The sequence below is a fragment of the Scomber scombrus genome, chromosome 17 (genome assembly GCF_963691925.1).
Source record: "Scomber scombrus chromosome 17, fScoSco1.1, whole genome shotgun sequence".
Lineage (NCBI taxonomy): Eukaryota > Metazoa > Chordata > Actinopteri > Scombriformes > Scombridae > Scomber > Scomber scombrus.
The window spans coordinates 3138259-3152083 of NC_084986.1; the positions used below are offsets into that span (position 1 = coordinate 3138259).

The window sequence follows — 13825 nt, forward strand, 5'->3', positions numbered from 1 at the left end:
AGAAAGAATCATAACATCACTTTGAGATTTTGACTGTTTTTATGATGATTTTCAGGATTTATTATTGTAATAGCTTCATTTGTCCAGCAGGGGGTGTAGTGAGTTAACTAGTAGCACTGTGTTCAAAGGAGCCTGTCTGGAGTGTAAATAGGCAAAATACATTATATGATACATGTTGGTTGATAAACTTGCTGTCAGGCACTTTAATGTGTTAGTGTTGTAGTTAAATATGTTTTAGTTTGAACTTTTTACTTGTTTTTGTATCTTTAAAAAAAAAAAGTATCGCCTCTTATTGTTTTATATGCAGTATTTTTTACACGAATAGTTGAATTATTTACATAAAGAAAGAATCATAAAATCACTTTGAGATTTTCACTGGTTTTATGATGATTTTCAGGATTTAATGTTGTAATATCTTCATTTGTCCAGCAGGGGGTGTAGTGAGTTAACTAGTAGCACTGTGTTCAAAGGAAGCTGTCTGGAGTGTAAATAAGAAATGTTCATATGTTTTGTGTCCTGAGACACTTTTTAGTTTGACAAGAATATTAACATCTGGATTTTATATCTAGTTATGTGAGAACCATAGTGTGAGTTTTATTAAATGTGTTTTACTGCATTATGTCTCTAACTTTTCTCATGTTTTCACTCATTTAACTCCCTTAAATCTGCTTCAAGTGGAAAAATTTAGACCTTAATTTAGACTTTAAGACTTTCTTGGCTGTTTTTTAAGTTGCAGCAGCTGCAGCTCAGTTTCATGTTTAATTGTACAGAAGAAATCATTTTAACTTTCATTTATCATTGTTGTTAACATGTTTATCAGGAGTCCATCATGTGTTTGGTTTGAATGAGTCTTCCTGCAGTCAGTAACAATCTTCTCTTTGTTACATCTGATAATAATATAATATTCAAATAAAGAAATTATTACCATTTAATTTGACTGTGTTTTGTGATTATTTCATGTACAAACAGTGTTGTGCTGCTGTTGTTTCCACATTCTCACCAAAACACTTCACACATCTCTCATTTCTCAGAACATTTAATGCATGTTAAATGTTGTAACATTCAAAAAAAAATATTTAGCTGCAATGAGGAACCAACAATTAACCAAGTAAACCACTAAGATGTCACCATGAAGTTTTTCATCAGCCTTAACAGTAAACTGAACTTCCTCAGTCAACCTAAATAAAAAAATAATACTTATTAATCTTTATACTTTTCCACTTTGTACTAATGAATGATGATTTTGTTCCATAACTGCCAGATGTGGAAATAAGCAGCTGTTTGTTTATTGTTCATGTCAGTGTTGTGTTCACTGCTTGTTTCTGCTGCCCCCAAGTGGCCAAAACACTCAGTTAATAAAGGTTTAACACACATTACAGATAACAAGTGAGATTAGTTTTGTTTATTGGAAAATATCTGAATTAAACATTTCCAAAATATTTTTCATCAGTTCAAACTTCAACTATAAAAAAGTACATATTAAATACTGTATATCTTAGCATGAATTATCATGTACAAACAGTGTTGTGCTGCTGCTGTTTCCACATTCTCACCAAAACACTTCACACATCTCTCATTTCTCAGAACATTTAACTGCAAAGATAAAATGAGGAACTTAAAAGTGTCAGATCAACAAAACATCATCTCATCTGTTCTTTCCAGCAGCTACAACATCACCATGTTGCATCATGAGCATCAAGACTCAAAGTTTGACTCTTCATCAGTCTGTTCATGTGTGCTGTCAAACATCACCATGAATCCTGTCTGTTGTCTAATAAACACTATATACAGAAAAGAAGAGTTGCATTATTACAAACATTTATCTTAAATAACAATCTTCACACGTTAAACTTCCTCAGTTCTCGTCTTCTTCCTTTCAGGAGGTCAAACATTGACAGAAATGCATCATGGGACAGGAGTGTGCACAGTATGAGTCTTAATATTCAGTTGTTTGCTTGTTACAGCATTAGATTGACTCAGTTTGTGTTTTAACCCTCCTGTTGTCCTCGAGTCAAGGAAGGAAGGGAAGAAGGAAGGAAAGGAGGTAGGGAGGAAGGAAGGAATGGAGGAAGGAAGGAGGAAGAAAAGGAGGGAGGAAGGAAGAAGGAAGGAAGGAGAGAAGGAAGGAAGGAAAGGAGGGAGGAAGGAAGGAAGGAAAGGAGGGAGGAAGGAAGGGAGGAAAGGAAGGAAGGACAGAGGAAAGAAGGAAGCAAGGAAGGTATGAGGGAGGGAGGAAAGAAGGAAAGAGGGAGGGAGGGAGAAAGGAAAAGAGGAAGGAAGAAAAGAAGGAAAGAAGGACAGAGGAAAGAAGGAAAGGGGGAAGGAAAGAAAGAGAGAAGAAGGGAGGGAGGAAAGAAGGAAGGACAGAAGGAAGGAATAAAGGTGGATGGAGGAAGGAAAGAAGGAAGGGAGGAAAGAAAGAGAGAAGGAGGGAGGAAGGACAGATGGAAGGAGGGAAGGAAGGAAGGAAGGAAAGGAGGTAGGGAGGAAGGAAGGAAGGAAGGAAGGAAGGGAGGAAGGAAGGAGGAAGGAAAGGACGGAGGAAGGAAAGGAGGAAGGAATGAAGGAATGAGAGAAGGAAGGAAGGAAAAGAGGGAGGAAGGAAGGGAGGAAAGGAAAGAAGGAAGGGAGGAAAGGAAGGAACGACGGAGGAAAGACGGAAGAAAGGAAGGTAGGAAGGTAGGAGGGAGGGGGGAAAGAAGGAAGGAGGGAGGGAGGGAGAAAGGGGGATGGAGGAAGGAAAGAGAGAAGGGAGGAAAGAAGGAAGGAAGGAAGGAAGGGAGGAAAGAAGGAACAGTCAAAACAGACGGGGTCCATGTGACCCGGGAGGACGACACAAAGGTTAAAGGCAGAAACATATTGCTGACACATAATCAGGTCTCCATCCTACATGTTCAGTGTGTTCAGTCTTTGTCAGGCTGCTGTGACCTCTGACCTCTGACTGTCTGTAGCTTCTGTTATTGCTGATCAAACAGTTTTTGACAGTTTGGATGAAAATGGGATGAACTCTGTCAACTTACAGTGAATTCAACACCTGACAGAAAACAGAATAAAACAGACTAAATGTCTCTACAACACAAACTACTGTACAGACTCTGACAGTTGAGAGCATCCATCTTCACACGTTCAACTTCCTCTTCTTATTTTTAGGAGGTCAAACACGTCATTGTGACAAACACACCCTGGTACCAAACACAGTGTGCACTTGTTGAATCTTAAAATGGTTTAATATGGCTGCTCTGAATGCAGAAACATATTTCTTTACCTTGTGATCCATGATTACATCCCAGTTTCACAGGATCTTTGTCAGATGTTGCAGTTATGTGATATGTGTCTTAACCAATACTGAGATGCCACAGAAAATATCCTCTTTATTAGGAGGAAATCATTGAATATAAATACATGTCCTGTGCACAGGATGTGACGAAAGATGAATAACCTTGAAATTCTGCAGTAGAAAGGATGTGTGTTGTGGTTTCAGTGGTGAGTAGGTGGACACATTCACCCTTAAAGTCTACAATCCTTTATGTATTTACTCTCAGCTGAATATAATATACGATCTTATATAGATAGAAAAGGATACTGCAGATGTGAGAGGTTGCTTTCTCATGAAATACAAAAATGTGCAAATTTAGAGTCAGTATGCATCATCTAAAAAAGTTAACGGACAAGGTAGAAAAAAAGACGGAAGCCACAAAGAGGAGGAGACACTTTGCTCATTACAGGAAGTAGATAGTGTATTTCTGCATTTTGAGAGCTGAGAGCGTGAGAAGAAGACAGAGAGAGAGACAGAGAAGCACGATGGTTGAACTCAGATGGATTAAAATGTTTTTATTTCTGATTCTGGGGCTTCAGTTTACAGGTAAGATACAATAATCTTATTATATAATTTTATATTATGAGACTGAAGCTGTTTGTGTTTAACATTCACACTACAGTCATATTCTTATTTCAGTTCATTTATCACATTTTACAACATAGTAAAAAGTGGAGAGGTTGTGATATGTAGCTCAACAAGCTAACAAAGTCCTGTCAACACAACTGCATTTCTGCACATGCTCAGTGGCCTCACACACAACTACTGTCCAAAGACTAGGGACAAGGTCTAAGTAACCACTAAGTAGGTTATTAGTGATGACTGATTCATGTACACACTTCTGGGACAAACACAGAGCAGCAAGCACACCAGTTATCATCAGAAACATACTGCTGGGGTCTCACTGGTGATTTCCAGAGATGAAAGTATTCTCTTTGTCTGGTGCCTTGATAAAGTTTGGCCTGTCTGTGACTGTGAGCCTCGTGTGGTTTTGGTGTTTATTAGGTCATCATTAGAGGTTAAAACCTGCAGACCTCTGCTGCTGTTGTTTCCACGTTGTCATGGAAACACTTCCACCTCAGTTCTTAGAAACGGACTTCAAAGATACAATGAGGAACTAACAGGTCTCAAACCCCTAGTCACCATCTTTCTTTCCCAGCTGCTGCAGTATCACCACTTTGCACCGTGAGACTCAAATTCTGTCTTTACGCTATTCTGTCTGTTCATATGTGCCATCAAACATCAAAATTAATCCTGTCTGTTTTCTACTCAATGATATCTTTAAAAAAAAAAACTGGTTCCTTTTTCCTAATCAATAATCTTCACACATTCAGCCTCCTCAGTCCTTTTCTGTGACTGTGAGCCTCGTGTGGTTTTGGTGTTTATTAGGTCATCATTAAAGGTTAAACCCTGCAGACCTCTGCTGCTGTTGTTTCCACGTTGTCATGGAAACACTTCCACCTCAGTTCTTAGAAACTGACTTCAAAGATACAATGAGGAACTAACAGGTCTCAGACCTCTGATACACCATCTTATCTGATTGACTCTTCATCTGTCTGTTCATGTGTGTCAAACATCACCATGAATCCTGTCACTACTGAATCCTAATTCTGTTTCAACACATATTTTAAACTTTTTATTTAACAGACATTACAGTGGGAACCACAGAAAATGTCATTTTTAAATGGGAATCATTTGTCTAACTGGTCATACTGGTCCTGTGCACAGAGAAGTGTCACATGATGAGGTCATGGTTATAAACATGAAGTACTTTGAAATGCAGCAGTGGAAAGGAAGTGTGTTGTGGTCTTGGTGGTGAGTGGGTGGATACATTCATCCTTAACTACTACAATATCTAATCCTTTATGTATTTATTCTCAGCTGATTATAATATAAGATCATATATAGATAAGTGAGATTATATAAAGATATTGCAGATGTGAATGCTAGTTTCTCATAAAACACAAACATGTTTAAATTTAGAGTGAATATGCATCATCTAAAAAAGTTAACTCACAAGTGATGAAAACTGTCTGAAGCCACAAAGAGGAGGAGACACTTTGCTCATTACAGGAAGTAGATAGTGTATTTCTGCATTTTGAGAGCTGAGAGCGTGAGAAGAAGACAGAGAGAAAGACAGAGAAGCACGATGGTTGAACTCAGATGGATTAATTTTATTAAGACAGTGAAATAAGCAGTTTATTTCTAACATGGACACTACAGTCATATTCTTAAAACATTTTATTAAATCATTTTACTGAGACAGTCAAATATACTGTAGTATTTTAACAGACGTCTTATTTCAGTTCATTTATCACATTTCTCTCTCAAATTCTCAACAGCAGTAACTGGACAAACAGTCCTCGACATCACTGTCAGAAATGGAGATGAAGCCACTTTGTCCTGTGAAAATGTGATGACTGATCAGGATAAATGTGACAGTACTACCTGGCTCTTCAGTCATTCAACAAACACACCAGTAGTAGAGCTGATTAAACTTGGGCAGATTGGTAAAAGGGCCAAAGCTAAATCAGACAGACTGAGTGTTACAGCGGACTGTTCTCTGGTTATAAAGAAGGTCACATTTGAGGATGTTGGTCTTTACAACTGCAGACAGTTCGACAGATCAGGAGAATATAAAGACTCTGATGTTTATCTGTCTGTTGTTAGCAGTGAGTATTTACATCATAATGTTTTCAGATCAAACTGTCTTGTTAGAACAATATACTGAAACATTACAATAATTATGATTACAGTGATGAAGTTAATTTTACTCTTGTTGTCTTTCTCTCACGATATCTCCATCTTCACCAGTGACTGAACATAAGGACACTGATGAGGTGAAGTTAAACTGCTCTGTGTCGATATATGAATGGTGCAGATACACAGTGAAGTGGCTGTATAGAGGAAGAGACTGGGACATAAATACCAGAGACGTAAAGATATCACAGTCTACCTGCTCAGTCACTGCAGTCTTGCCAACTTCTAATTTTATTTACACATCAAATTATAAGTATTTGCAGTGTAAAGTCACTAATCTCAACAGTAATGAAGAGCAGCTGTATAACTTCAATTCTCAGTTATCAGGTAAGAAACCAGTTTAGAAGATGACGAGCTGTTTAAAATCACTTTATTCTAATAAGAAATATAACAAACTACATTTGTTTATTTGATGTATTTTAAATGTAGAACGATGTGTTTTTATATAATTATTTTAAAGTTTGTTGGTTTTACTTTAATCTGTCTCGTGTGGTTGCAACAACATCAAAACCTGAAACAACACGATCAACAGAACCATCAGAAGGTAAGCAGTGAAGTCATTTATATGTATTCAACATTTTATTTAATGTATTTAACCACTGCTGGCCTCAGAAACATGTGTAAACAGCTGTGTTTATATCCCTCCACTGGTGACCAGCTGCTGCTCACATCACATTCAGATTCCTGACACTTACTTACAGAAACTAAAACAGCTTGATGGACTGAAACAAAACAAACTTCCTCTAAACTCTCTAAAAAAAAAAGTTTCATCTCATTTCTTCTAAAACTCTTCTTTACTCCACAGTTCGTGCAGATTGTTCTGCTCTGATCTACATAATGTTGGTGATGCGTGTGGTTGAATTCGTCCTCATCACTGTTGTTACTGTTCTCATCACTGTTGTTACTGTTCGTCACTTCAGAGCTCGAGGTGAGAAAATGTTCACCAACCTTTGTTCAGTCTGATTAACACAAACTGTAAGTTTAGAGCTGAAATGTTCCTCTGATTTGTTTAGCAGGGAACCAGAGACCACCTGATGACCACACTGTGAGTTGATGTATAAAATCAACTAATAACGTCCATGTTACTGTAATGCAGGACTGTGAATGTCTCACTGTTTGTGTTTGTGCAGGTTTCTTACTCAGTAAGAAGCAGAACAGCGAGGCGTTCAGGTCCAGCAGCCAGTCAGGTAAATATCTGATGGTGCGTTCAAGGTCTGCTGACTCCAATGTGACCTGTGTTCAGTTTAAAACTACAACAGTCAGCTGGGAGGAAAATCTGGGAGTTTGAGACTCGTTCAAATTCATTTATTTGTATATGTGAGATTATTTGTGATTGTGTTCAATGTAGAAATCTAAAGGTGAAAGAAGTGGGGTTGTGATTTGTTAGTTTTCAGTTTGAATGTGTCACACTTTGTGTTTCTTTGTTGTTGTTTTTAACAGGAGATGAATGATAAAGATGATGGTGCGGTGAACTATGAAAACTGATCAACCACTTCCACACCAACATCAGCTCACCAGAGAAACGACTCCCTGACTGTTATATCATTAATATCCTCTCAGTTTTACATGAATAGTTGAATTCTTTACATAAAGAAAGAAGCATAACATCACTTTGAGATATTGACTGTTTTTATGATGATTTTCAGGATTTATTATTGTAATAGCTTTATTTGTCCAGCAGGGGGTGTAGTGAGTTAACTAGTAGCACTATGTTCAAAGGAGGCTGTCTGGAGTGTAAATAGGCAAAATACATTATATGATACATGTTGGTTGATAAACTTGCTGTCAGGCATTTTAATGTGTTAGTGTTGTAGTTAAAGATGTTTAATTTGAACTTTTTACTTGTTTTTATATCTTTAAAAAAAAAAGTATCACCTGTTATTGTTTTATATGCAGTATTTTCTTACACGAATAGTTGAATTCTTTACATAAAGAAACAATCATAACATCACTTTGAGATATTGACTGTTTTTATGATGATTTTCAGGATTTATTGTTGTAATAGCTTCATTTGTCCAGCAGGGGGTGTAGTGAGTTAACTAGTAGCACCGTGTTCAAAGGAAGCTGTCTGGAGTGTAAATAAGAAATGTTCATATGTTTTGTGTCCTGAGACACTTTTTAGTTTGACAAGAATATTAACATCTGGATTTTATCTCTAGTTATGTAAGAAGCATAGTGTGAGTTTTATTAAATGAGTTTTGCTGCATTATGTCTTTAACTTTTCTCATGTTTTCACTCATTTATCTCCCTTAAATCTGCTTCAAGTGGAAGAATTTTGACTTTAATTTTGACTTTAAGGCTTTCTTGGCTAGTTTTTAAGTTGCAGCAGCTGCAGCTCAGTTTCATGTTTAAATTGTACAGAAGAAATCATTTTAATGTTCATTTATCATTGTTGTTAACATGTTTATCAGGAGTCCATCATGTGTTTGGTTTGAATGAGTCTTCCTGCAGTCAGTAACAGTCTTCTCTTTATGATATAACGTAATAGTATAATATACAAATAAAGAAGATTGAAATGTTTTTACCACTTAATTTTACTGTGTTTTGTAATTATTTCATTTACAGTTTTCTGACTGATTATGAAAGAGGGACATTCTTAGCTATTCTATCACACTTCTAAATCTCATCTTTCAATCTCTAAAATGTGTCTAAATACAAATAGAAATACAGTCAAAGTTACCTGACAGTGCACAGAAATGCAATAACTCAATATACATTCAGCAGTGTTAAAGCACATGACGATGCATCGTGATCACAGACTGCATATAAAGGTGGATGTATCGAAGTGTGACGTCACCCATCAGTTTGTACTGGAGCCAGTTTGAAGCATCAGACTGTGGTAGTTACAGCTTGATTGTAATGAGTGTAAATACATTTCATGCAGCTTCAATGACCAAAGCCACCTCTGCAATGTGCATACAGCATAAAAACCTCCAAATCAACCTGGACTGAAGCTCAAATTAATTAATGTATCTTATGTATGACCGTGCACTGCTGGAAACAAGATATTAAACTAGATTTCAACAGAATTTGACGAACACATCTTTGCGTTGGCGTCTCTTCCTGTGAACTTCTTGTGTATCTGATTCTTATCTGGTCATCATTAGACCTGCAGAGCTCTGCTGCTGTTGTTTCCACGTTCTCACCAAAACACTTGACCCATCTTTCATTTCTCAGATCAATAAATGAAATAAAATCAGCAACTAAAAGACTCTGACCAATAAAAAAACGTTATTTTATTTTTTATTTTTCCCCTAGCAGCTATGGCAACACCATGATTGCAGAGAGTTGCATAATTACAAACATTTATCTTACATAACAATCTTCACATGTTCAACTTCCTCAGTTCTCGTCTTCTTCCTTTCAGAAAGTCAAACATTGACAGAAATGCATCATGGGACTGTAGTGTGCACAATATGAGCCTTTATATGACAAAAAAATATGAGCCTGAAAACTGTTGTCAACAAGCCATTCTGAAAAAAAGAACAACACTTCACTAATGAGCAATTATAGGCCCATATCAAACATTCAATTTTAAAGTCAAATCATGAAAAAGCAGTTTTCTAACACCTGAACAACTGACATTTTGACAGTGGCAAACTGTCAGTGTTACTGAATCTCAGTGTTGCATTTGACATGGTAGACCACAACATATTAATATACTGACTGGAAAACTGTGTGGGATTTCTGGCACAGTACTAAACTGGTTTGAATTGTACTTAAAGACAGGGAACACTTTGTGTTAATAGTTTATTCCACATCTGAGTGAACAAAAATAACCAATCTGGGGCCTCTTCTGTGCAATATCGACATGCTCTTACTAGCTCAGACTACAGAAAACAACTAAATATCTTAACATAATTATGCAGACAACAAACAATTGTATATAACTATTTTTCCACGGGACTTCGGTCCAATACAGGCACTGAGTAAGTGCATTGAACACATCAGTGATTGGATGTGCCAGAATTGTCTTCAGTTAAATAAATATAAAACTGAAGTCAGTGTTTTTGGAGCCAGGGAAGAACAATTAAAAATCAGCACTCAGCTTCACTCGGTAATGTTAAAAACCACAAAGCAATCCAGACATCTTGGTGTAGTCATGGACTCAGACCTGACTTTCAACAGCCACATTAAAACAATTACACACTCATTTCTACTATCAACTGAAGAATATATCAAGAACTACAGGACTTATGTCCCAGCAGGATTTGGAAAAACTTTACTTTATCTTCAGGAGACTTGACTACTGTAACAGAGTCTTTACACGTTTCCCACAAAAGTCTATAAGACAGCTGCAGCTGATTCAGAGTCCTCACAAAGACCAAGAAAGTGGATCATATCATTCCAGTTCTCAGATCGTCATACTGGCTTCCTGTCTGTCAAGGAATACACTTTAAATATTACTGTTGGTTTACAAAGCATTGAATGGTTTAGGACCAAAATACATTTCTGATGTGCTGCAACGTTATGAACCATCCAGACCTCTCAGGTGGTCTGTGACAGGTCTGCTTTCTGTTCCCAGAGTCAAAACTAAATCTGGATACAGCGCAGACACACAACATACTTTAAACTACTTTATGCTCATTAGATGTTGCTGTTATGTGATATATGTCTTAACCAATATTGGATCGCCACAGAAAATGTCAATGAGAAATCTCATTTGTCTTTAAATGTAAATACATGTCCTGTACACAGGACGTGAGAAACCAATATTTTCATATTTTTTAAAATATTAACTAAAATACTTTGAAATGCAGCAGTGGAAAGAAAGTGTGTGGTGGTCTTTGTGATGAGTCACTGGAAACATTCACCTCTAATATGTAATTCTGTATGTATATAGATATAAGGTTATATAATATACCACAGATGCATGCTTATAAAAGGCAAAAAAACTTGAATTATAAAGATAAGGAATGCTAATATACTCCACCTACAAAAAGTTACAAGTTTGATAACTTTCAAGTGAGAAAGATGGGAGGAGACACTCTGTTCATTACAGGAAGTAGATAGTGTATTTCTGCATTTTGAGAGCTGAGAGCGAGAGAAGAAGACAGAGAGAAAGACAGAGAAGCACGATGGTTGAACTCAGATGGATTAAAATGTTTTTATTTCTGATTCTGGGGCTTCAGTTTACAGGTAAAATACAAAAATCTTATTAAATTATTTAATGAGACAGTCAAATATACTGTTTGTATTTTAACAGATGTCATATTATTATTTAAGTTCATTTATCACATTTCTCTCTCAATTCTCAACAGCAGTAACTGGACAAACTTCCCACATCACTGTCAGAGATGGAGATGAAGCCACTTTGTCCTGTAAAAATGTGATGACTGATCAGGATGAATGTAATAGTACTACCTGGTTCTTCATTGGTTCAACAAACACAGAAGCAGTAGATCTGATTGCACTTCGGCAGATTGGTGAAAAAGCCAAAGCTAAATCAGACAGACTGAGTGTTACAGATAACTGTTCTCTGGTTATAAAGAAGGTCACAGTTGAAGATGTTGGTCGTTACATCTGCAGACATTACAACACATCAGGACAACAAAGTCAAGAACACAATGTGTATCTGTCTGTTGTTAGCAGTGAGTATTTACATCATAATGTTTTCAGTTCAAACTGTCTTGTTAGAACAATATACTGAAACATTACAATAATTATGATTACAGTGATGAAGTTAACTTTACTCTTGTTGTCTTTCTCTCACAATATCTCCATCTTCACCAGTGACTGAACATAAGGACAATGATAAGGTGACGTTTAGCTGCTCTGTGTCGATAGATGGACGCTGCAGATACACAGTGAAGTGGCTGTATGAGGGAAGAGACTGGGACATAAATAGCAGAGGCGCATGGACATCAGCTCCTACCTGCTCAGCCAATGCATTGTTGTTAACTTTTAATTTTATTTACACGTCAATTTATGAGTCTTTGCAGTGTAAAGTCACAGATCTCAACAGTAAAGAAGTGCAGCTGTATAACTTCAGTTCTCAGTTGTCAGATAAGAAACCAGGTGAGAAGATGACGAGCTGTTTGAAATCACTTTATTATAGTATAAAAATTAAACTATATTTGAAGTATTTTGAGGTTTAATTTGAAAAAAAAACATCATCATTATTTAGTCACTGTGCAGTTTCTTTATTCATTTCTTCTTTGTTCATTCCTCCAGGAAATGATGCAACAACAACACCAATGACACAAACGACTGAAGTGATGAAACCATCAACTTTAAACACAACAGAACAAACAGGTAAGAATCAGGTTCAAAAACTTTACATATTGTCCATTACAGAAATATAACAGGAAAAAAAGTTTTATTTGTTGGTATGTGTAAATGTTTAAAGTGGCTTTATTTATTCATATTTATTAACACTGGTTCATTAACTCATCAACAGGAGTTGTGAATGTAAATTATACACCTGTATAAGAAGATTTGTTCAAAATAATAATTCAAGTGACAGCTGCTGTGTTTGTTAGTGTCGTTTTTAAAATCTTTTATTTCCATGGCCTCTGTTTCCACAGCTCACATGAACCTGCTTCTTAAATATGACAACCTGCCAAAACATTTCACATGTACAAACATCCTTTACTTTCATGTTGATTATCCACAGTTTATGCAGATTGTTCTTTTCTGAGCTACATAATGTTGGTGATGCGTGTGGCTGAACTCGTCCTCATCACTGTTGTTACTGTTCTTCTCTTCAGAGCTCGAGGTGAGAAAATGTTCACCAACCTTTGTTCAGTCTGATTAACACAAACTGTAAGTTTAGAGCTGAAATGTTCCTCTGATTTGTTTAGCAGGGAACCAGAGACCACCTGATGACCACACTGTGAGTTGATGTATAAAATCAACTAATAACGTCCATGTTACTGTAATGCAGGACTGTGAATGTCTCACTGTTTGTGTTTGTGCAGGTTTCTTATTCAGTAAGAAGCAGAACAGCGAGGCGTTCAGGTCCAGCAGCCAGTCAGGTAAATATCTGATGGTGCATTCAGGGTCTGCTGACTCCACTGTGACCTGTAATCAGTTTTAAAACTTCAACAGTCAGCTGGGAGGAAAATCTGGGAGTTTGAGGCTCTTTCAAATTCATTTATTTGTATATATAAGATTATTTGTGATTGTGTTGAATGTAGAAACCTAAAGGTGAAAGAAGTGGGGTTGTGATTTGTTAGTTTTTTAAGTGTGAGTGTGTCAGACTTTGTGTTTCTTTGTGTTGTTTTTCACAGGAGATGAATGATGAAGATGATGGTGCGGTGAACTATGAAAACTGATCAACCACTTCCACACCAACATCAGCTCACCAGAGAAACGACTCCCTGACTGTTATATAATTAATATCCTCTCAGTTTTACATGAATAGTTGAATTATTTACATAAAGTAAGAATTATAACATCACTTTGAGATATTGACTGTTTTTATGATGATTTTCAGGATTTATTATTGTAATAGCTTCATTTGTCCAGCAGGGGGTGTAGTGAGTTAACTAGTAGCACTGTGTTCAAAGGAGGCTGTCTGGAGTGTAAATAGGCAAAATACATTATATGATACATGTTGGTTGATAAACTTGCTGTCAGGCATTTTAATGTGTTAGTGTTGTAGTTAAAGATGTTTTAGTTTGAACTTTTTACTTGTTTTTGTATCTTTAAAAAAAAAAGTATCACCTGTTATTGTTTTATATGCAGTATTTTCTTACACGAATAGTTGAATTCTTTACATCAAGAAAGAATCATATCATCACTTTT

At 36.4% G+C, this 13825-nt stretch overlaps 1 protein-coding gene and 1 long non-coding RNA gene across 2 annotated transcripts; both read left to right on the forward strand.

The window, feature by feature from the left end:
* The first annotated feature begins 6429 nt into the window (after positions 1 to 6429).
* Positions 6430 to 7264, forward strand: LOC133997890 (uncharacterized). The gene is made up of 4 exons (XR_009927317.1): positions 6430 to 6620; positions 6882 to 7004; positions 7090 to 7121; positions 7207 to 7264. It is a non-coding gene; the product is annotated as an uncharacterized LOC133997890 (long non-coding RNA).
* A 4075-nt stretch (positions 7265 to 11339) lies between these two features.
* On the forward strand, positions 11340 to 12990 carry LOC133997902 (uncharacterized). The gene is made up of 5 exons (XM_062437633.1): positions 11340 to 11667; positions 11810 to 12094; positions 12251 to 12331; positions 12693 to 12794; positions 12880 to 12990. Exons 1-5 carry the CDS (start codon positions 11409 to 11411, stop codon positions 12918 to 12920), a joined length of 768 nt encoding a protein of 255 aa, XP_062293617.1. The 5' UTR covers positions 11340 to 11408; the 3' UTR covers positions 12921 to 12990.
* The last annotated feature ends 835 nt before the right edge of the window (positions 12991 to 13825 follow it).